The sequence below is a fragment of the Dreissena polymorpha genome, chromosome 15, assembly GCF_020536995.1.
Source record: "Dreissena polymorpha isolate Duluth1 chromosome 15, UMN_Dpol_1.0, whole genome shotgun sequence".
Taxonomy (NCBI): domain Eukaryota; kingdom Metazoa; phylum Mollusca; class Bivalvia; order Myida; family Dreissenidae; genus Dreissena; species Dreissena polymorpha.
In genome coordinates, this window is record NC_068369.1 from 29,078,517 (window position 1) to 29,104,525 (window position 26,009).

At 34.9% G+C, this 26,009-nt stretch overlaps 2 protein-coding genes across 2 annotated transcripts in view; one reads left to right on the forward strand and one right to left on the reverse strand.

Annotated features, from left to right (window-relative positions):
* LOC127859649 (uncharacterized) overlaps positions 1-14,916 on the reverse strand; it is a 53,292-nt gene extending 38,376 nt beyond the window's left edge. Inside the window, exons 1-5 of the mRNA XM_052397155.1 lie at positions 14,793-14,916; positions 9,129-9,706; positions 8,310-8,468; positions 6,515-7,361; positions 1,534-5,848 (exon numbers count right to left, since the gene is read on the reverse strand). Of these exons, the coding sequence (XP_052253115.1) occupies positions 1,534-5,848; positions 6,515-7,361; positions 8,310-8,468; positions 9,129-9,662 (5,855 nt within the window). The 5' untranslated portion in view covers positions 9,663-9,706; positions 14,793-14,916. The remainder of the gene's footprint in view (positions 1-1,533; positions 5,849-6,514; positions 7,362-8,309; positions 8,469-9,128; positions 9,707-14,792) is intronic.
* The window catches only part of LOC127861068 (40S ribosomal protein S19-like), a 251,655-nt gene that overhangs the window by 193,919 nt on the left and 31,727 nt on the right, over positions 1-26,009 (forward strand). The gene's annotated exons all lie outside the window — the stretch shown is intronic.

The following is a 26,009-nucleotide window of genomic DNA, read 5'->3' on the forward strand; positions in this document are numbered from 1 at the left end:
TGAAAATGACGACGGCTAAGTTCGCCATATACAAAGTAATTGTGTGTACATTTTCTGACACAGAGGCTTTGTGTACAAAGTTGCATATAAATACGCTCAAAAGTAATAATGAAAATTACAAATAAGATATTCAAATACCTATTCTACTTATCATAATTACAGTCGTACCAGTAATAATAATAATCCATATCAATAATGATAATAATAATAATAATAATTATAATAATAATAATAATTACAGTAATAACAAGTTAAGGTAGTTTACCGATTTGACCTCAGTATACTGCAAATGCTAAACATCGTAGTTGCTACAACCTTTAAAGTTAATAATTGGACTAATAGTCCTACAGACCTACAGTCATATGTATGTGCTCTCTTTCAAAGAAACACGACCGCCCAACAAAATATGACTTTTCTTCGTCCGTTTTCTTGCAACCTGCGCTATAATGTACAAATGAAATATCACACGTTGTTGCTGTTGTTGCAACTTCCTCTTTGACTTTGGTATATTCATCCAAAGGTTCGTTATAACAGAACATCAACTCACATTTGACATGTGTTGTGATCAGTTTATTTAACACGAGACGTAATGAAACTGTTGACATCGATGTAAACATTAGAAAAAGACGTTCCACAGAGTCTGGCAGATAAAAGTCTGTGTATTCATACAACAAAAGCCTTAATGTTTTTACTTTAGTTAGCATTTGTAATTCAAGATTCGGGTATTGACATGTGTCCGTACGTCTTAAGTCCAGGCTCAGATTCCTTATGCTCATATCACATAAAGCTGACCACACATTAGGGCAGTCATAGTAACGACATATATCTAATGTATGCAACTTTGATAGTGATGATAATGTCTCAGATTGAATAACACTATCGTCGTTATTGCTAGGTTGACATATACGTAGTTTCAGATATTCTGTATTCGTGCCACATAGTGCACGCCATAAGCCTGGACAAATTGAAGGATAATCATCGTCATTAATTTCTAGCATTCCTTGTCCTGCTGTTACTTTTGCTATCAACGCAGGACCGCTTTGGTGAGCTTTTGGTTTACGTTCATCACTATCAGGAATATCGGAAAGGTAATCATCATCCAGTTCATACATTTCATGTGTACCTTTTTCCTCAAATATTTCATAATCGTCGCAGAGGAAATTCCGTTCACTAGCAGTTAAATCGGGATATTCCGGAAAGATATTTGAATCCGTACGTCTGGACATACAAAATTCATCTGGCACCGACAGATCCTTGGGATTACGGATGTAAATGATTTCCTCTCTGTGTTCTGTACTGATTACCTCATTTCCGAAACACTGCTCATCTATTGAATCGCACGGAAAAGACGAATATTCTTCCATAGTGATCACTTCTGTCATTCCTTGTTCTGCTGGTATCGACACATATTTTGCTAAAACATCGTCAGTGGGCGTATTCACCGTTGTACATTCTGGATTACACGAACAGTCATCTATAGTAATCAATTTGGACATTTTTCGATCTAAAGAAATCTTTATGTCCTTGCTGAACCTGTTCAACGGATTTTCTGTACTCTTTACTGAATCAGAATCACTCAAATAATCATCAATATTCATCAACTTTGATATACTTTGTCCGGATGAAATGGCTTGCGGCATCCCCAATTCGGTTGAAATTAAATATTCGTCCTCAGTATCGCTTTTTGTCGTATGTTTATTTTCGTCAATATCAGAATTTTGAAGAAAAAAATCGCTATAATTAAATGTACTCAGTTCAAGTTTGGCTTTTATCAAGGCGTTTGGTCCGGAATAGTCGCCAGTGGTCTGTTGAAGAATTGTAGACTCCGAAAAGCAAAGACAGTCATCTGACGCAATAACTGTTGAATTTATCTGTTCAGAAGGTTCCGGCAACTCATCGCTGATATTGCCAATAGGGCCCTGCCTAGTTTTTGGTTCTGAAAAACTAAAACTTTCTTCGATATTGGGCAAAGTTGACATTCCTTGTTCAGCCGGGATCGATACATTATCGTTGGAGCCGCTATGGATGGAATGCTTTTTCGATGCTGTTTCTGCATTCTCCGAAATGACATCAGAAGTAATCAAGACTGACATTTCTTCTTCGGTAAAAATTGATCTACCAGCACACAACTCTTTCATAGTTTTATTTTCACTCGTTACATCGGCATAACCTGGGCAGTCGGCTATCGTAAACAATTTTGACAGTTGCTGTTCAGCAGAAGTTGACACATGATAACAATCTTTGCTGATGTCAATCTGATCATTCGTTGATAAACTTGATCTATCAAAAACGTTAGTATTAGTGAGCAAACTTAAAGACGATTCTTCAGCTTCAATTGATGCCCCAACGCAATTGTGTGTATGCTTAACCTTTGTTATATTGGGTTTACTCGAAGATTCATTTATAAGAAACGAGCTTGACATTTCTTGTTCGGCTGAAATCGTCGAGACTTCAACATATCCGCTGTTGGTTGTCTCTTTCAATATTCCATGTCCATTGTAATTGGCATTTTTGTTTTCGGCGGTCTGTTCATTCGCTGTCACAGCAAAATTGTTAGTAGGATTAGTTATAGAAGTAAATGTATACATTTCTTCTCCGGACGTTCTCTTCACCTCCTTGACGGGACTACCGCCAATATTCTGTTTTATCGGTGTGGTTTCTGGATAATACAGGCAATTATCCGTTGCTATCACTTCTGATATGGTGCTTTTTGAAGACATCTTACCGTCCACGAGGAAACTTCTGCAAGTTGTATGTTCATCTATATCCATACATTTGGACATACTTTGTTGTGCTGAGATACATAATTCTTTTTCCGAACTATTGTTAGTGGTCTTTTCACTTGGTAATGACCTAGCTAGGCAGTGATCTAAAGGTATCAATTTAGACATGTCTTGTTTAAGATAACTTGATACATCATTGCCACAAGCGCTTATATGGGGCTGTACGCTTGTTGTTATAACATCATCAATAGTAATTTCTCTTGACCACCCAAATTCTGCAAAAATGGATAGGTTTTTATATTCGTTGGGATAAATATGTTCAGAGACCGTTATCACACAATCGCCAAGTTCACATGTTACCTGATGATCAACTGTCAGAAGACTGTTGAAAAGGCAGTGCAACCAATGCGAGGTACACACGACATATTGAAATGAAATATTTTTTAAAAATTGTGGTATTTGAATAATATATCTGCCCCTAAAACTGATTAGTGGTATCGATTTCTGTATATCCACTGTATGTTTGCCGAATTGACCAAAACATTGTAGCTGTTCAAGTTTGAAAGCGCCAGACAATGTGTTTGGCAACAATGTAACTGACCAACAAACAGCCAAGGTTTCTAGACTATGGGATCCTGATAAATCCAACCCGTCACACATGCATGAATGCAATTTCAGCTCTTTTAATTTGTTTAATCTGGTTACAGCGTTTGGCACCAATGTTACCTCGCCTTCTATTTCAATACTAATGAGATTTCGACAAGATGACAAATCCAATCGTTTGCAATCGCAATTTAATTTAAGAATTGTAAGTTTATCTAGCGAAAATTGTGCACTGCAATGCAATTCCACTTGACCACTGATATCTACATGTTCCAGACTTTGACACGATGTCAAATCTAATCCATCGCATCGGCATACTAATTTAAGATGTTTGAGGCTATCAAGCCCACAAATCCATTTTGGCAACAAAACATCTGTCGTATTGATATCTAAATATTCTAGACTGCGACAAAATGACAAATCCATAGAGTCACATTCGCCTCGATATATGATATGTTTAAGCATTCCTAAGCTCCGAAATGAGTTTGGCATAAATGTCACATGTCCATCCACCTCAACACTTTCTAGATGTATGCACGATGACAAATCCAATCCGTTACAATGACCACTAATTTTCAGAAATTTAAGCCCCTTAAGTTCACAGATTGTATGTGGCATAAATGTCACTTGAGTGTGCGTACTCAGCGATATTAAATTGCGACACGCTGACATGTCTAATCCGTCACATTTACAAAATAATTCTAGCTCTTTAAGTGCATTGTTGTTCCTGAGTGCTCCTGGCATGAGGGTAATATTTTTGCCACTTAACGACAGTTTTTCGAGAGAGTGACATGATGACAAATTCAAAGACTTTTGTTCTTCTACAAGTGTTAAATCTTTGTATACATATGAATTTGTTTTTCTGTTAAGGTATCTTGTAAGGTGAAGGTCATTGTAAATATTCGGAGCGTCATTTGTATATACAGTAAGAGGCCTCATTGTTTGAACCGACAAATATCGCATCGTTGAATTGTTGTCTTTCCAGATATTTCGCAAAGCCTCACTGTTTAACAGACCATCGTTCAAACAAATACCACTCAGTGTCAGATGTATAGATGTCTGCTTATTCGCTTGAGCCTCCATAAAACCGGCTACAACCATTTCCTGTAATGGGCTAACGAAAACACTATCAAAGTATTTATCAATGAGATTTGATAAATCGTTCGCTGCAGAAGCATTGAACCCACATACAAAGATAAAGACTTGAGAAATTTCTAGAGCATCAGTGGTTTTGGGACCCAGCTTCACCGCTATTTCGTCACGTATTACATTCGCTGTAGTAGCAATATGAAAAGCAGCAAAGTATTCCTGTAGGCTTTTATGAAGAAAGGAGCAAGTTCCGCGAATAGCACATTTTCTTTGAGTGAAAATTCCAGCTTTGAGGGCAAACTCTTTCTCCCCTTTTGACATGTAGCTTGAAAGATCTTTATCACTAAAAACTAAAGCCTTTTCTTTATTCTGAGAGAACAAGAAATGGAATGCTGTTTTAGAAATAACTTCGATATAATTGATGTTTGGTTGCAGATATTCGGTTTCCTCAAAGCAGCTAACTGGAGACTTATGAGAAAGGTTAAAGAATCCAGTTACATCGTTCGCCTTTTTACAAAGACCCTCCAATAGGGTTGTGTACAATTCGCACAATGATAAGCCAGCCGATTGTCGGAATCTCCCTTGAGCCCACGTGCAGACAACCATAGTGTTCAGCATAGGCGACGTAAGCAGGTGTTGGAGGTAATGTGCTTCAACAAAGCTTTTGAATTCCCTAATCTTAAGGGATAGATGTTGAGATATGATGCAACTAAGAATCCTTTCATAAAGTATTACACTGTCGTTAACACCGTCTAGTTCTAATAAACTGTCAATATGTGAGTTTCTTATACGTTCGTCCGTAAGTTTCCATGGTCGAGTAGTAATCAAAACTGTAGGTTCCTTGAGAAAACCTGCCAATGAAGGCTGAACGAGTTTATCACTCGGATCTAACCACTCATCTAAACCGTCTTCAAGCAAAAAACTATTTTCAGTTTTCCGAATTAGTTCAAACATTTTATATGCTTCTTCACGTTCGTCTTCAGCGTATATCATGTCAATGATTTGGGCTTTAATCATCTGTGAAATATCTCTCTGATGCCCTGCCTCTCTCAAAGCGATATAGAAGAGAAATGTAAACTCCATTAGGGTATCCACATCATCAAATACAGCTGATTCGTCGGACAATAGGGGGGATGTAGTTGATCCATTGCACCAATCCAGTACTAACTTAGCTGCAAATGTTGTTTTGCCCATGCCGGGTTCACCTTGAATGAAAATATGCTTATTCGGCGTACCTTCTTTACAGATTAAATCTTTGTATTTATATATTTGATCACCTGTTTTTCTTTTACCATCTTTGTCAATACGGATGCTATAAACTCTCGGTGCGGCATATATTTCAGAAAGAGGTTTATCAAGACTTGAATCTAATGTGGATAATGACACCGTACTAAATGTTTCAAGATACAATCCCTTCAATCGTCGGAGGAAATCTGAAAAAGAGTAAATGGCATCAGTAATCCAACGTCCTTAAAGCCCGATCTTTAGATATAAATCATAATAATCTTTTGAAAAAAGTGTGCTGTGAATTTGCATGTATATATGGAAAATAATACAATTACTGTCAGGAATATCGTTTTGTGTCAGTTGTTTACTGTATTGCTAAGTCTTAAGGGCGAGAAAATTCATACTTAGATTGGAATAGTCAGTTTTATTTGATCGTTCGTCAAAAAGTTGTAATTCTGTTACTCTTGTATCTTCAATGCAATTGAGTAATTAAATAGTAATTAAATTGAATGCGTTTTAATTCCCTTTTATTATTGTTTAATTTGAGTTACAATGCTATGACGTTAAATTTTATTTACACTTGAATGTATTATGAATATTGCTGGGCCAAGTGTGAGGTTGAGCGCTCTATAACCAGGTTTAAACCCCCAATGCTTTGCATTGACCGTTCCAAGGCGGTGACCCCAGCTTTATTCATATTTTGTGTTTATGTTGGTTTGTATTGTGCTGTATTGTGCTGTTTTGTACTGTTTGGGCAATCGGTCACTTGCCTTAAATAAAGGACCAACTAATTGTTTTTAATGAAAATTCAATACTGCTCCAGCAGCTGGAGTTTCACTTCTTTATATTGTAAAATATTGTTGAAAACATACCTTTTGAGTTCGTTTCGTAGTCTAAGGTTCCTTGTTTATTTTTAGCCTCTTGAATACGTTCGATACTTTTAACAGTTTTGTCTTCTAAAATCTGTTCACCATCATAAGTTTTGTCTTGTATAATCTGTGTTCCATAACGCGAACTTTGCTTTATTGTTTCTTCTAGAGTCTTCTCGCCACGATTTGCTGTTTCCGTTAATGTCTCAATGCAAACCAACTGCTTTCTTTCAATATTTTGGCTGACGTCTTTTCCCATTTCGTGCACTTTCTCTAAAGTCTGTGTTGTTACTGCGCGTATTTTCTCTATTCCTTCTTGTGTCTTAATTCCTAATGTTTGATCGCTTACGTTAAACTTTTCATTTAATTTATCGAAACTAACTGCTGTTGTCTGATTTATAGTGTCCACACCGTATTGTGACTTTTTTGCTAACTTTTGATATCCATCTCTGGTTGTCTGTTCTATTTTATCCAATCCCTTTGATGTTGTCTCTCGTATTTTCTGAATCCACCCCTGTGTTCTTTTACCAACTGTTTTATTTATATATTTTGCCTTTTCTGCAATTTTCTGCATAGTTTGCTTAGCCTTTTGTCCAATTGTCCTTTCACCATCTTTTGATTTTGTTCCTAATTTATTTATATTGTCTTTTGTATTATCTGCTATTTTCTTTAAACATTCATCTGTCTTTGTTTGAAGTTCGTCTAAACCTTGTTTGATATTCTGTAGAGCTTTTTCAATTTCTACATCCAAGTTTCCTTTTTCGGCTCTTACCGCTTCAAGCATCCCCTGTGCATCTTTCAGAAGACCACTCAACTCTGCATCACTTATCGAAAGGCGTTCATTCTGTAACTAATAAGTATTCTTAGTATTATTATATGTATTATTATTATTTTTATTTTTATTATAATAATTATATTTGTTATTATGATTATAATAATAATAATTATTATTATTATTATTTTTATTATTATTATTAGTAGTAGTAGTAGTAGCAGTAGTAGTAGTAGTAGTAGTACAAATTCAAGCAATATATTTATATTATATATATCTCTTTATATACTGAAGAGTCTTCAGCATATAAATAAATATTGCAATCTATGCAAAATGGAAACATGACCTTACAGGTACAAAAACACTGATTTATTCCAACCGCAGGGGACGTGATTACAATAATACTTTTAAAGTTCATTATGCATTTTAAATTAAGGAAAACTTGTTTTCCAAAGGGTTTCAAACAATTGGTTTATCAATCAAATAATAACAGTTGTCATTGGCAAAATAATGTGTTGCTAAAGCACAAACAGTATGTTATTATTTAACACATAAGTTTACGCAAATAAATATCACATCCACTTTGGAAGAAATCGATATTTAGTTTTTTAGGTACCATCATATAACATAAATATAAAATTAAATGAATAGTACGACATAATAGATTACAATATAAACAACAAGAAACTTAAAACTTCCAAGCTTTATAAGAATAAGAAACACTACAATAGTGTTTTATACATGTACAGATGAATGTATACAAATCTGTGAATAACTGATATGTACAGCTGGCTGAGAAAATCTCTGATTACCTGTTTTCATTCAATGGCGTTATCTTGTCAATAAAGTGTATACATTTTATTCAAGACTCTTTATGTTTCATACCTTTCGATTCTCCATGTATTTAGCAGAGAAGGTGCTTCCCAGAAACAAACACGTAATATAGAAACATACAAGACGTTAATTAAAACACGAACTCAAACATGGTAATAAACATAAAAACATAATGAAATAAAACATACATACATCATTAAGCTTAGTACATGCAGCGTTGGCGAAGGGGTCTTGTGCAAGGCATGCTGGATCGCTCAGTAGAGTGTTTAGTATTTGAAAGTAATCCTGCAGATCAGCATCTGTAATCTTGCAGCTTGATGTATGCCGTACGTCCCGACCTATCTGACGGGCCTTCAAAGTTAAAATATACGAATGTCATATAAGACTGGCTACATTGGTTTTTTTTCCTACTTAAAAAGAAGACAAATATCAATGGTTTCTTACAAATAAATAACTTGTAAATGTGTCTGCACATACGACTAGTTGTCACTTACGTGTTATTTCAATATCTAGTGAAATTATTTAATGAATGTCTAGCCTCTCAAAATGTTGTATTTTCTATTACAAATATCGTATTGTAATTACGTTCTTGTTTAAACAGATTGTGCAATTCGTATATGTACATATGCAATAGTTTGCTTTTGATGTGTTTTTGTCATTTTCAATATTATTTCACTAAATTCCCACTTTCTTATATCCCGCTTTCTTATATCCCACTTTCTTATATCCCACTGCCTTATATCCCACTTTCCTGGGTAAGGTTGCTTACCAGTACTAAGAGCCCGAACCCATATGTTAGGTGGCCGGCTCGGGAACCGAATCCGCAATTTTCTGATTTCTAGTCCAGTGCTCATCCAACCGGCGCGGTGCTGTTGCAATTAATATATACCTCTACAGCAATGTATTATGTTCCACATGTCCTGTGGCGACAACTATCTGGAACCATGCCACAGATTTTTGTGTCACTATAAATGGGTTATTGTAACTCTTAAAGATCTCAAGAAGACTTACCTTTGTCAAAATAGACTCTGTTGCTGGAGGTTGGGGTGATACAGGAAATGAAAGGCAATTATCAAAATCTTTACAGTTGAGCATTACATTGATTACACCGTTGAAATCGGTTTCTGAAACAGTAGCAACATGCAGGTAACCGTCTGGAGGAAGGAAACATTTTGCAATCTGCCAATGGTCCGTTATCCACAACTCCGCCTTAGTGTTCTTCCACGATGGCACCTTGTGCCTATGGTGACTTTCAATATTTTGTTTAACTTGATCACATACGTTAAACGGGCACTGTCGATTCCGTTTTGCTTGCGTATCGTGAAAGTTACAATTCCTCGCGTTTCGACATATGCCGGGAGTTGGACATTTTACTATGTTTTCTATGGAACATTGTCCACAACTTCTACCCACCGCTCGATGAACACTCTGTATTTCCGAATCAACAAAATGTCCTAATCCTTCTTTTGTGATTTTGAGGGCCATACATGATTTAAACCAGTTTGTTGTTTCTTTATCCGTAAATACGTGTGTGTAACTTGCCATTATTTGGTAGTAAACCTACAGCACCTCCAACAAACTGCGACAAACTGCAACACAGTAGAAAAAAATGCGTAAGAACATAATAATTCTGAATATTGCTGTGCCAAGTGTGAGGTTGAGCGCTCTATAACCAGGTTTAAACCCCCAATGCTTTGCATTGACCGTTCCAAGGCGGTGACCCCAGCTTTATTCATATTTTGTGTTTATGTTGGTTGGTATTGTGCTGTATTGTGCTGTTTTGTACTGTTTGGGCAATCGGTCACTTGCCTTAAATAAAGAACCAACTAATTGTTTTTAATGAAAATTCAATACTGCTCCAGCAGCTGGAGTTTCACTTCTTTATATTGGAACATATGTGATAGATGAGAATTTAATATCCCTTTTCGCAAAGCGCACAATTATAGAAAGTGTAAGCGTTATTCCGTGCGTGCGTGTGAGTGCGTTTTTTTCCGTCACATTCTTCTGTGAGCATTGCCTTCTTTACTGTGCCTTTGATTGTTCGACACATTTGTACAACATAGTAACCACCATGTGCTCCCGTGCAAATTTCAAGATTGCGCGATTGAGTTAATATTTGTAACAGCGGGGGGTAATCACGTGATGTGATTGTTCGTTCATTTTGAGGGATAACATAATATATGTATGTGCTTTTTAAATAACAATAGCATCTTCGTTTCGCAAGTTCCTGTATATTTTGTTTGCGCTTGTCGTCCAATTTTAATATAATTAGTAGCAACAAGTGGTGCAGTAAATATCGTCAAGGTTTTACAAATGCTTTGTTTAAGATTTTATTGACTTTTGTTTAAAATTACATGTAAAAGCTTCTGTTCGCAACTACTCCAACGTTGTTTGTGCGACATGTTTACAAAATGATTATTTATTTTTGAGGAGCAATTGCCCTTTGGGTAAAAAAAGGAAAAAAGCTTATATGCGCAATTCATCCGACATTGTCCACATCGATTTTCGTCTAACTTGTACATAATTATTATTTTCGAGTGGTTCGGCTTTAATTGTTAATATTTTTCCATTGCATTATTTAAGAGAGTTTTTGCCCTTCGTTTAAAAATTTCATATAAATTCTCCTGTTTCATATTCCTTGTACATTTTACATACCGTATCATTAAAAATTTTACATAATTATTATATCCATATTCTACAACGCACAGTGATAAGGTTCCACAATTGCGTTATTGTTTAAGGAGTTATTTCCTTTAATTGAAATTACAAAATGCATGATTCTTGTGCATGCATTTTTTCGTGTTTTTTTCAACCACTTATTTTTACAGTACCATTTCGACAATAATGCACCCGTAGCAATGCTTCCGCGATTTTTTGCTACCTGTTTGTTTATATTCTTTAGCGCTAACGAGTGCATAGATATATGTTTTTGCACGATCATGGATACAATATTTTATGACAACACGAACATTTTTCTTTTTTTATGTTCTTGCATCGTTCATGTATATTTAAATATACGTAACTGACGATTTCCTCGAATATAACCTGATTATGACATATAAATAAAGGGCGACATTCCACTTATTGTTCTAGTTGCCTTCACGTAATTGATTCTGGGTTCATTAAAAACAATCGATCATTTTCATTGTTTGTTTTACATTTTGAAACAGTGAATAGTCAGGTTTTATCACATGCTATACCCTGTTTCCCATGTAATACAACCATTACATTTTTTTTTATTACACATGCGTAATACAACATTTTTAAGCGTTTTCATATGCTTAGTTTTCGTTTATTGACCAATCATATTTTGTTATTTTGCTGAAATTACGTTGCAACGTCAAATGACGTCACGAAATGCAAACAACATTCGGGATAAATCATAATGTTTATTTAATTTGCTCATTTAAAAGCTTGTGATAAAAAAGATCTGGCACTTGTCATATCATACCATATTTTATTAAACTCGTCCAGGAAATTCGTTAGTAAGCTCGCCTAAGGCTCGCTTACTAACAAAATTCCTGAACTCGTTTAATAAAATATGGTATGATATGACAACTCGTGTCAGATCCTATATATGTATCACAGGATATCACAATATACATTTAAAAGATAAACTATACTGTAGTGAAATAAGGTCACTTCCAACAGCCTTGCTGTTGGGCTAGCTCTTTAGCGACATGGTTAAAGTGTCTGACTACCACTCTGGAGGTCGTGGGTTCAATCCCCGGCCTGAACTCAGTATTTTCACATTAATGGCGACGAGGCAAAAAAGAACTGTGAATGCGGGAATGGGTCTAAGCTGTTTAATGGTTTCTGGGAGGGTCATGTGGATGCAAGACATGCTGTAGCGGGTGTGTCTGGGCCTTGAAACATTAAAAGAGGGAGAAGTGAAGTGAAATAAGGTCACTTCCAACACTTGGGCTAGCTCTTTAGCGACGCGGTTAAAGTGTATGACTACCACTCTGGAGGTCGTGGGTTCAATCCCCGGCTTGAGCTCAGTATTTTCACATAAATACTTACATGTTTATTTTTATAATAATTTACTTTAATCTATCGAAGATTACTGAAATAACCCCTCCCAATATTTCGCCATAATCAATAAGCTACGACTACGAATACATGTTTCAATGTAGTTTTTTATCCCATTTTCACCGCGACATTGACGGTATAACACGTCGTGGAATATACTTGCTTGTATTCAACACTGTGGAATATACCTGTCGCGTGCACGGACTACTTTTTAAATGACGTCATGTGATATGCGCTAAAATTGGGTCGATATTGTTTGGTTCATTGATCGAATTTTAAGGTCACCCATTAGAAGAAAATGTGCATATTTTGCAGAAAAATATATATATGACATATTCACCAAAAGAACTCTTGAAATAAAATATAAAATAACACGATTTTTGTTTTATTTTTTTAAATTTATATTTACTTTACCACTGAATGATTTTTCATAAGAAACAAAGTCGACAAAACTTAAGCTTCAAAATTGTACGACCTTCAACCTTTAAATCTAGTCATATGACATAATTTTTCGCCATCCGTATAATGAATCAGTTGATTGATGGCGTCATAAAATGACATACTTATTGCGTCATTTTCCCCATTTTTTTGACGATTTATTATAAGCGCGACTTATTTCACATGTTTTCTACATGTACTGGTTGTCAACATATCTGAATTGTCAATTGATCATATTTTCCTTATTTCGTGTAATGTGCATTGTTTATAACCAAAGCATATACTTTTGACATTTAACTTAAATATTAAGAATGTACAACAAGCCATACACATATCGCACAGTTCATGAATAATCTGCTATGTTTGCTTTCCTATTTAATTCACGTTAGGCATAGAGCTGTGTAAAGTATAAGATGGTAAGAATAGCACCACACTGGAATTGGGAACGTCCCATTTTGTACACGGGTATTTTCTACTCATTTATCTGTTGTGTACTGGAATGTTTTCCATTCTTTGTGTATTTATATATTAAATTATTTTCTCGTACAATAAGGGCATTTACCATAGACATATAAAACATTGTGCAAGTTTAAACATAATTATGTTTGTATGCAGAAATCTGCAAATGCAACCGAGTTTACCAACGGCTATTATTAGATAAACTGCTCCGGTTCATTTGAACAGCAGTAATGTAGAGTACATGACGTAGCGTGTGACGAAGAAGAAAGTTTATCGCGTTCATAAACTCATTTGAATAAAGTGATAGAATGGCATAAGGGTCTTTATTTAACTATGCTAAAATAATTATTAAAGACCCTAGATGCAAAATCGTCAATTATTGAGTTAAATGGATTATTAGATGGATTTTAAAGGATAATGAAAGGTAAGATACTAGTTCTTACGTGTTTTTATTTTTGTTTGTACTTTTGTCGTTCCCTGTTCTTATGATTTTAATTTTTGAATTTAAACATGGGCGCCATTGATGCATCGGATCACACACGGCATACCCATAACATTATATAAAAAAACACGTTCTGCGCGTCCTTAAATTCGTCGTCCGAAGTCGGAAAACGTATTGCCCTGTATATTTTGTCAAATAAAGTGTCAGTCGCTGCAATTGTCTGTTTACTCGTCAAAATTGTCAAGGTATTCGATAGCTAAAGAAACTTCAGCGTACAGTTTATTTAGGAATGACAGACCTGTACAAAGTCGCGCCAGTCAAAAATCATAAAAAGCGACATTTAAAGTTATGGTAGCCAGAACTAGGTCGTCGATGGTGTACATGTATGTATGTTGACATCGACAGCATTTTGTCTGGAGCAATCGCCGCCATATTGGATTTTGATCATTTTCTTTCGAAAATAAAATGAATTATAGTAAAGTAAAATCTTCTTTTCGCGGTCGTAATGTGTTAAAATTCGCATACTGCGTAAAATTGAATGTAGGCATATGGTGATATTTTTACTTGTTTTACAGTTTGTGTGTGAATTTTTTAAAGACTATTTTGCGTACTACCAGAACAAATACAATACATGTATATCACTACGCATGGTTACATTTGTAAGATTTTAAGCGCTTTTATGACTGAATTTAAATTATTGTTAAGGTTATTAGATCTATTTATGTTAAATGTCACGTTGAAAAAATCAAATGGGATAAATAGAATACTAGGATTAGCGTTGAATACAGAGAAGTTTATGTTGCTCGGCTCGAACACCGAAAGCGCTCGCCAAGGCTCGCGCTTCCGGCGTTCTAAGCCTCGCAACATAAACTTCTCTGTATTCAACGCTAACCTAGTATTCTCTATGTACTCCCTTGACAATAACAATTTACATCGATCGATAACCGCTATCATTAGCCCGCGTTTATCATTTGAGATTGTCTGTATTTTAATTTATGAACAGTTAATATTTACTCGTTGTTAGGGAGTACTTTCGTTTTCACTGCGTTAATGCCACCACAATTAAATTAATTTATATTAAAAAAAAATAAAAAACTTTAAAGTTCATTATTTAAAACATCTTATTATTCAGACAAAATGTGAATCAGACGACAAATTGCGTGTTCAAAGGCAATAAATTACAAACTGACATTTACTTCCGGGTTTATTCCGGATTTAAATTCGAGGTTTTAGAATTAATAATTATGTAAAATACGGAGTATTTAGCTCGTGTAAAAGAGCGTTAATCAACATAAATCACGTACCTGTGGGAGACTCAAATATGATCTCGCAAAACATATTTGAACGTTCGATCCGAACACGCAGTTGTCTCCACGAGCAATGAAAAATGTGTGCGCTGTTGAAATAGCACACGCTCTATTTTTAAACATTACACATCGAAAGGAGATTAAACTGGTTCCGAGCTCCTATCAAATATCTGTCGTCATTTCACGTAATGAAAATCGAAATTAAATCAAAGCGCTGAATGCACTGAAGTTGTTCGCTAATGCATGATCTTAGACGCAACTCATTTTTCGGCGTCAGCTGTATACGCCAGCTTTTCACCTTAGCCTGACCTTTGTTAGCGTCCAATAGAATTCAAATAAAACTTCCCGCGGCCAAGTACAGATGAATACACTTCATTGACTGCATTGGCTGATTTGATAATACCACTAGAACATTGGAAACATGTCCGCGTCTTTGTAACATTGTTTTACTGCGTGTTCAGCATGAAACAGTTTTATCTCTAATAAAAAGGCTTTATAGATAGAACAGTTTTACACTCAATCTCGACATCAATACAGTTTGTGCGTACATCTTTTATTTTCAGAGGATTTTCAGCGCGAGAACGTTGTGTACTTAAAGGCCATGTTCTCATATTTAGTACTGACTTCCATATTCCTGTCAACATGTTATATGTAAAAGTATAAAGAGCAGTGGAAGCGATGCCTCACTTTAATGTGTTGCATTTCAACCCGCGAGGTATAAGGGGTCAGTTCGCGGTTAGTGTGTTTGAATGTCAGAGTTTATATACAGGTCAGACCTTCTGTGCTGTTCGGAGTTCGCGGTCAGTTATATAATAGTTATATAATAAAGACGCTATAGCGTGAACTAGGTGAACCGGAATTTTCTTTACCACCAGAAAGATGTGAAATGAAGATATCCAGCGATTTTATTTTATGGCATGTCAATAATAGATTCTTAATGTGTTTTCAACAATACCATGATAAATATTATTTTTAATTAATTAACAAGAATTATTCCATCATATTTACTAATGTATTATTGCAGCATATTGACTAATGTATTAAGTATGAGCGCGATGATTCTCGATACTGTTAATAATCGAATCAAATACACGTAGCAATTCCCGATAAACCACTCAAACAGGTTTGTTCGAAGAACGCGCGTATACATATTTAAAATATGTACGGAGACTTCGCGTGTGGCCGGTTGACTTTGGTTTTCTTTTTTGTATCTATAGGTTTATGACCAGCAATATGTAATAATGTAAAATAAGCCGCGAAAACTCCGCGTAACATCCCGTACTGCGTTTGATGCAGCTAAAAACTGCACAGAAAAAGATATTAGCTAAACTTGATCTCATTCATTTAAATCTTTACCTTCCATAAACTTCAACCACAATCAACGCCGTATATCTTTTTTAAAGATATTTCTTGTTTTAATTAATAACAAGTTTGAAATGAACACAAGCCATTCAAATTTATAACGAGTGTGTTAAATGCACCGGTCGAGATGTGTGTGCACTGTTTATCATCCTATTTATGTTACAGAGAAAACTTAGACAAAATAACAATAACATGGTCTGATGGAAATTCATTGTACAAAACTTTATATTTTTGACACCATATACAAATTCAAAATATACAATAAGATAAATGATGAAAATAAATAAATAAATAAATCTGCGATCAATACTTTTAAGTCACGAATTATGTAGTCATAAAGACAGCCCTGTTTTCTCGTACTTTGTTGTTTATGCATTACTTGTTTCACTAGCAATTTACATGGTGTCAACCAGTATCTGACCTTAACATGGGTATAAAACACTAACGGGCTTTTACCTCGTATCTGTTTTACTGTTTAACCCAGCTTTTCGCCTGAAATGACCTTTGCATAACGCCAGCAGACACGATTGAATATATTCGATTATTTAATAGGCTGATTCTATATGAGTCCCCTTAACTTTGGCTACATCACTGTGTCTGCGCACAGCGTAAAGGATGTAGCACTCAGTGTAAGAAGTTCCTGACTACTATTTGCATGTTTAAACGACAAAGATTGTGGCCCAGTAACAATTACGCGTTTAAATCCATCTCGCAGAATATCACGATCTGTTCTCGGTCACTAAATCGCCAGGGGAAGACATAATTGACTATCGACAAACATAGTTTTGATTCAATATATATAAAAAAAACACTACCAAAATATTATTGTGTCACGATAAGCGGAAAATCGTCTAATTATATAATCACAAATGTTTGCCGTACTCGGTCAGCACGTATGGACATCGTTCCTGAACGCCTGGATAGGCTTCCCTTATTTACCAGTTTGCTATTTTGAACTCAATTTTGTATCGAAAAGTATTGTGCTTAAATGTTCCATTCACATTTCGTGATTAGATTTTTAAAGACCCGCGTCATGCTAAAATGGGTCTTATTCTATATGCGGCCATCATATATATAGCCCAATCAGCCTGCGTATGGCTCAGTCTCGTCAGGAGATAAATAATGAAACCATTAAACCTTGAGGACAGCATCGCCTCTGATCAGATTGCGCAAATGCGCAGGCTAGGCTTTATGTTAGAATTATCTAAAACTAAGCAAGTAGATTTGATTAATTGTTTTAACCTTACTAGTAGGTACATTGATGACATACTTAATTTAGATAATCCATTATTTGAACAATATATTCACAAAATCTACCCAAAAGAACTAGTCTTAAAAAGATCGTGTATATCCAATACAGACGCTGCGTATTTAGACTTACATTAAACTATTAATAATAATTTAATCAAAACTAGTTTATACGACAAACGGGACGATTTTAACTTTGAAATTGTGAATTTTCCGTTTCTAGATGGCAACATCCCTAAAGGACCTTCCTATGGTATTTACATTTCGCAGTTGGTACGTTATGCCAGAGCATGTTCGTGTACTAAAGATTTTAATGATCGTAATTTAATATTAACTAAAAAATTGCTAAAACAAGGCTTTTTGTATCATAACTTAAGAAATAAATTTGCTAGATTTTACATTAAGTATGGTGATTTAATTTCAAAATATAATGTTTCTTTAAAATGGCATTTAAATAATGGAATCTCCCATCCATCATTTTACGGAGATGTTTTGAAGCGTGTCCGCAAATTAAAATATGTTAAACCAAATGTTCATATTAAACTTTTCAATTTAATTAACTTGTTTTTATCAAAAGGATACGATGCTTATGTACTTAAAAACACGTGTTTGATGATTTTCGATTCACTATATCTTTCTTCCCTTAAAATGTGGAACCATTAGTGATATTATAGGCATTTTTCACTGTTGAATACATTTGTGTCATTGTGTCGTATCAACACATCTGCATTAATACTACATTATAGGCATTTTTCACTGTTGAATAAAATTGTGTCATTGTGTCGTATGAACAAATCTGCATGTAAACTACATTTGGACTCAAATCGTACATCAAATCATTTCTGTCTTCAGTTGTCAAAACACCTATATACTGTTTGATTCCAATAATGTCGCTTTAATGGAATTACCATTTTTATTCATTTGCTTCTTAATATTAAATCACCTAAACTTGTTTTATTAGTAGCACAGCCCCATTAATATTTTTATTTAGTACCTCCCCTGGAATTTGTTCACGTCATTATGTCATTATGGATTTTTGTGACGTCATACGACCGACTTTCCCAGTTGTAATCTACATGCATAGGTCATTGGGTTTATAACGTTCCATTTTATTTATATTTTCTCTCTGAAAGGCGTTTCTTGTTTGATTAAATTTTTTTTTAGCAGTCACATTAACAACCAAGCTATGTAATATGGAATTTTTACACCCATTATTGCTGCTTCTTCCTGTATTCGCGCGATGATTATCTGAGATATTAACTCCATGATTCTATATTCTCAAATCTTTTCTATAAAGAAGGAATGTAGTTGACAATTGTTAATAGTTTTATTTGATCGTTCGTCAAAAAGTAGTCATTCTGTTACTCTTGTATCTTCAATGCAATTGAGTAATTAAATAGTAATTAAATTGAATGCGTTTTAATTCCCTTTTATTATTGTTTAACTTGAGTTACACTGCTATGACGTTGAATTTTATTTACAATTAAATATATTATGAATATTGCTGGGCCAAGTGTGAGGTTGAGCGCTCTATAACCAGGTTTAAACCCCTAATGCTTTGCATTGACCGTTCCAAGGCGGTGACCCCAGCTTTATTCATATTTTGTGTTTATGTTGGTTTGTATTGTGCTGTATTGTGCTGTTTGTACTGTTTGGGCAATCGGTCACTTGCCTTAAGGTAGTGCACCTCTAATGATTTCCCGCGATTTCTTCGAAGGTTGAAGAGCCTACTATTAGGTGCCGTAGCCTAGTGGTTAAGGCGATAGACTAGAAATCTTTTGGGATATTCCCGCGCAGGTTCGAATCCGGCCGACGACGTATACTTTTTTGCGACGCGTTTTATTTATTTTCTAACGTAATTTGATTTAATATGGCATATAAGCTATATTTATTGTTAAATATGTTGCAATTTTTATGCACATTTTTCAATTATTAAAATTAAAACAACGTTATGGCGAAATTGGGTGATTTACTGTTGAAAATACGAACCATGCATGTTGCATTTTTATTTTTATTTAAAAAAGTAAACGGTAAATCTGTCTAGTTCTTGGTATTTATGCTGTATATAGTGTTTCTATAAAAACTAAGTTTAAAATATGACTTAAATGATACTATTTTGAATTTTATGACACTTTGTTTTTAACCGACCCAATTTTTACTTGGCTGAAATCACTTACATTTCATGGTGCTCTTCCATAGATAAAAATTTGTAAAAAATAAATGTCTGTAAAAGAATACTTATTTCATCTTGTTTAAACTTTAAACACCTTTACAGCATCTGTACACACCAACTGCATGCCCATATTTGGAAATTTGAATGAATTATGGAACTTTTATATACCCCAGGGGTGAAAATAAACTGGACAAAAGCCGAGCGTGGGGGTGGTTTTGAAAAAATCGGTATATTTTTTTAAAAAGCATGGAAAGCCTACCTACAAATTTGCATGTAGTTCAGTGAAATGATGCTGATTAAGAAAATAATTAATTAGATTATATTTGGATATGTGCCCATTAGAGGTGCACTACCTTAAATAAAGGACCAAATAATTGTTTTTAATGAAAATTCAATACTGCTCCAGCATCTGGAGTTTCACTTCTTTATATTGAGATGCGCTGGCCGGAACGCCATAGGTTAATTTTCGCATGACGCGGCTATGATAGTCTGATTAGAATGTGTTGAAAGAATACTGCGTGCTAATCAAATAATAATGTAAGGTATATTGCAATCGTGAAGAAAGAAAATTGCGTGTTAATCAAATATTAACATACAATATATTTTTCGATTATGAAGACAGAAAACTGCGTGTTAAGCAAATATTAATATACGATATATTTCGATGGTGAAGAAAGAATATTGCATGTTTTTATTCAAATATAAATAACGATATATTTCGTGGGGGAAGAAAGAACCTCATGCGGTGAATATGCAAAATTGTAAAAATAAAAAACAATAGTTAAACTTTTTTTGTAAAGTTAATAATTTAGAAAAGTAAATTATCTAACTTAAATTCAAAGTCAGAATTTACGTCGAATAACTTTTTTAAAGATATTTTTGTTACATTTAGTGTGTTTTATATATTCGGTTTTAGCGATTAAAAAGCATTTGTGTCGTTGTCTATAGTATACCTGTAGTTATTTGTGAACTCATGTTCAACATTTTATAAATTTAAAACTGTAAATATAAACAAACTTTAACTTATACTATCACCGTTATCACCGGTGTAATTGAGAAAACAAGAACGTTTCCCAGACATATCAGATTTAATACCGCTGTACTAGCAAGCACTATGGAACGAAGGTGACGCAGACGCGTCATAGTGTTGCATATCTCTTGTTGATCTGCAGTAGTTTTACTTCCCCATGCCTTCGATTTCGAATGAACGGTGCTGCGCAAAATACCACGTTATTAGGAGGCAGCAAATAGGTGACTTTTTTAATCATTCATAAACATTCTCTTCCGCTACTCGTATAATTCAAAAATTGTTTAATGGTGTTTTCTATATACGCTCCGTTCAAAAATATTCAATTAAACACGATATTCACATTATGAGTCCATTTATGAATAAATATATAGTGGAAGAACTGAAACCTCTGACATAAATGGCGAACTATTTTATCAGGCTTATCGTAGCTAAGAGCAAACTGACTTGAAAATTTTGGTACTGACATTAGTTGTTCGCAAGCGAACAACTAAAAACTGAAGCCCATATGATCCGCGCAATGATTAGGCGGCGCCGTTTGACTTCACAAAACGGACCCTTGAGAAGGAATCCAAACGTTCGCACGTCGAACGACCGTGTCACACCGGTCGCGTTGTGACCTTGTCAAAAATCTTTCGCCGTAAATACGACGATGACGGCTACACTTTTTCAGACTTCGATTCGGCGCTGGATCATCGGATTCATCGGACATACCCGGCGATGACAACAACGTTCATATAAACGTTTTAATTAGGCCAAGAAAAAAATGAGATTCCCGCTGTCCGACCGTTCGAAGCCGACAGCGTGAACATTTATTATAAAAAAAAAACATAAATAATTATAATTTTTCAAATTTTCACCTACGAAATCAGGATAAACAAAATATTTTTAATTTTATTTCAATTAACGAAAAACGGTTTACCCCCACCGACTTGCGATAGAGTTGCACGCACGAAGGATCTTTAATCACAAACTGACGTTAAAAGTCCATAGGTTAACAAAAACAAAAAGAACAACAATTTGCCGGCATCTCGTATAATAAGAGTATAATTCGATAATGAACCCAGAAAGCCGGCTAATAAAGTGCATTGAGCTTAAATTTAAACGCAAACATGAATGACTCACTATGAAAATGCTATTTAATATCCTCTTGCTCTGCATGTGTGTTATACAAAATCGACAGCCGATATCTGACCATTGTAAAACTTGTTGGTGGTCGAGAGACTATTGGCTTCGGATAAATCGGACCGTTTGTATATCGAATATCGGACCGTTTTGTATATCGAATATCGGACCGTTTTGTGAGAGTACCGATCTTTAATATGTACATGTATGTCCCCATTTCTAAATTGCTCGTTGATGCTCATTCTAAAAAGACTGCAGCATAACGTTGTCGTAACAATATAGAAAGTGCTTTTGTATTCTTCATATTAATTAAAGTCTACAACAAATATAAAACCAGTTGTAGTGGTTCATATTTTTGACACGCCGTATTTCAAACGTGTGATATTTATTTGTATTTTTTTTCCCAATCAACGCCATTCATATTTTGCTTGCCACACGTGTTAATTCTTTATTTTTTTGTGTACACGTGAATGATATTCGCAAAATACTGTACATAATTAAACATGTGATATTATTAATGTATTTGTCGAATCAAAGCCATTCATAGTTCGCATGCTAAATGCTAATATTTTATTTATTTAAACGTGAATGCTTTTTCCGTACGTGAATTACTGGATATATTTTTTCCACTGATCTTTTATAAAATAGCAATTTCATAGATTGTGTTTCTATCCGATTATCATGTTATATATATATATATATATATATATATATATATATATATATATATATATATATATATATATATATATATATATATATATATATATATATATATATATATATACATATATCTAAAAACAAATCATTTTCTTTAACAAAAACAATTTCTAAAGAAATCAGTGTCTTATTTGTTTTGATATAAAAAAAGTTATGATAGAAATTGTATCAAAGAAGCAGCTATGGCAGAATTATATAAGAAAATTCGTAGCGGTGGTGGTAGAAGTAATGGTAGCATTAAAAGTAGTTCATGATGTTGTTGTTGTAGCAGCAATAGTAATGTTTCTTTCTTTACAATTTATGCTTCCCTATTCAGGGCACGTTTGGTTCTTTTACAATAAAATCGAGGTCTTCAAAAAGCTACTTAAAAGAACACCAACGAATTTAAAGCAAATAAACGTCTATGATTTTAGTGCTAAGTCTATGCAAGTGTTTTAAAGGCCATAAGTTGCCAATTACCTCTACCTTTCCCTGGTCACTTCCTCACATGTTTAGTGCAAAGTCTATGCAAGTGTTTTAAAGGCCATAAGTTGTCAATCACCTCGACCTGTCTGTGTCCACTTCCTCACATGTTTCGTTTTATCTGCAAACCAAATATAGTTTACGACCCGAAAGTGTTGATAAAACTAACAAAATAAAACTATCCGCAAATTATAGGTATTGTTATTAATGGTAATAAAAGATGCCCGTAACAATACACCTGAAAACGGCCTATTAATAAACAGGCGACAATCTCATTTGAATATTTTCCTCAACTAACCGAGATCAGACCGCCGCGGTTTAACAGTTTTGATAATACTATTAAATTAGTGATTGATATATTCGGTTAATAGACTTTAATTGCAGGAACAGATATTTTTACTCTTTAATTAATCTTCACAACGCACCGATACGATCCAAATTGACCTCGGTGTCCGATTTAATGGTCCTATCCGAATTATGGTTGTCATTAACGTTTTCAGCCGTCAACAATGGCGGGTTTTCACATTGATTTGGATATCAACGATATTTTCCTCATATCTTGATCACGGTGGCACACTAGATGTCTGGACTTTTGACATTTAGCAATTGAATGTGTTATGTTTCCGGTGATAAAGACGTGGCGAAATAATGATTTATTTACGGCCGAAATATATTCTCTTAATTAAGGTTCTCAAAGTTTGTTGCAATTTTCTAAAACGACTTATTTGAATTGGAGTTTTTGTAATAAAATGATTCTAGATTTTTGTATTACTTTGTATAGAAATACACGCATATTCATAAAGGGTTATGCTCTGGTAATGTATAGGTACTTGCATGCTTTTTAATGCGTGTGATAACCTAGGGTGATCACGGTAATAAACCAAGAGAACATATCACTACATGCTGCCGACGATGATGACGCTATTGTTGTTATTGGGATGCCGCTGCTGCTGATGATGTATTGTTGATAGTCATAATGACGACGCTGATGCTGCGGATGATAATGCCGACGACAACAACACTCATACTAAGCTGATAAACAAGAGTTGTGATTGAAAAAAATAGTTGCTCAGTTAACCAGACACTTGGGTCTTGTTGTATTTTATTGACTCCTGCTTAACAAATCTCTTCCACAATTCTCCACGGTCAGCTGATTAATGGCTGCCTTTACGGCCCACACAGGAATTCAATGACACCAATTTCGTCACGGAAATTACCGAACGTTACCGAAGCGTGACGGAGATTGTTAATAGCGCGTTTTATTGCCGTTTTGGGTTCATTAGCGGTTCGGGATTTGGGCGAGCGAGCGCGGCAAATGCAATTACGAATAGCCGATATTGGTTCTCGATAGCACGTGCCGAACGCTGAACTGTTGGCTTCTCTGTTAACGCCGTCAACTCAAAACATGACAAACGCTCTGTGAAAACCGGGTTTAATGAATAAGCTCATAGTATCGACCTAGATTAGCCTGCACAGTGCACACCGGCTAATCAGGGACGTCACTTTGCACTGTTGTCGATTATGTTGTTTAAAAAGAAGTGTCTATCCAACAATATTCGAATTTGAAAGAAAGTGTCGTCCCTGGTTAGCTCTTGCGGACGAAACACTACGCACATGCATTAAGCCCGTATTTCCCAGATCGCGGCTTAAATTAAATCTGCAACGGATAAGGTATGACTCGATTCATTTTTTATTTCGATTTCAAAATAAGAAAATAATTATAATTATTCATTAATATCAAGATGATGTTATTGGTTCGTATACATGTAATTATCTATCTAAACAAATCAACATATTATATTGTAATAAATAAGTTATCGGTGCATGTGACGCAGCAGCCATTATGCCTTTATAGTTTTGAGCCTCGATCTGGGAAAACGAGGTTTAATGCAAGTGTCGTCCCAGATTGAATTGCGAAGTCCGCACAGGCTAATCGGATACGACATTTTCCATTTTTATGGAGTTTTCTTGTTTGTTTCATTAAGTCTCGTCTAATGGAAAATCAAGTCAAGGCTGAAAAAGTCGTCCCTGATTAGCCTCTGTGGACTGTACATGCTAATCTGGGTTGACAATTTACATACATGGATTAAGCCCCATTTTCGCAGAACGAGACTCATTTCGATGTCAAAGTTTTATTTCGCGTAATATTTCGATTCGATCCATTTATTTGTTTTACAAACAGGCTTGTTGTTGCGTATCCACATGCAATGATGCGACAGATAAAAACACTCAGAATAATTAAAGTATTTATTTATGTATTATTTACAAGGTCATGTGATATGTTCATCTCAATGTTATTATCGGTTTGACCAATGTTAATAAAGAAGTTGAAATCTTACTATGTTATTTAACAGTTATCAGTTCATATCTTGAGGCAGCGGACATTTTGCCTTGATTCATTTGTGCCTCGCTCTTGCAAAACTGTGGTTAAGGAATACGCGTAAAATTGTATGATCAGCCAGTAAAGTGCGTCAATGCTAATCAGAGACGACACTTTCCGCATCTTCTAAACGAAAATTCCGTCCAGGCAGAAAGTGTCGTCCCTGAATTCCGTCCAGGCAGAAAGTGTCGTCCCTGATAAGCCTGCACAGGCTACTCTTCCACATCACTTAACGCACATGCATTAAACCCCGTTTTTCCAGAACTGCATTAAACACCGTTTTTCCAGAACGTGGATCAAATCTACAAAAAATCAGTCACAAGTTCTGTGTTCTGCATCTTAAAGTACAGCATTTCATAATTTCAAAAACATCGCAATTTTGTGCATTCGTTCTTACAATATGCACTTAACAAAATCGCATGTCCTCATCAGTGATTGTTATATTATAACGTGTGAGTCGATATTTTAACAAGCCCAAAGTAAAAATGTATTTCTGAAAAATCCTTTTAAAAACAAACAATCTTTTTAGAACATAATCACACCGGGTATGCGGATACTTTGATACCAGATGGCACTTCGATACCAGATCACAACAAAAGCCACGCGCGAGAGGTGAGTTCTTCAAGTTTTTTGCATTTATATTCCGTTCCCGTAACATTGTTTGGTCGATTAATGGTATAGTACTTCGTATCGGGGAACAAGAAATTCGTGAGAAAA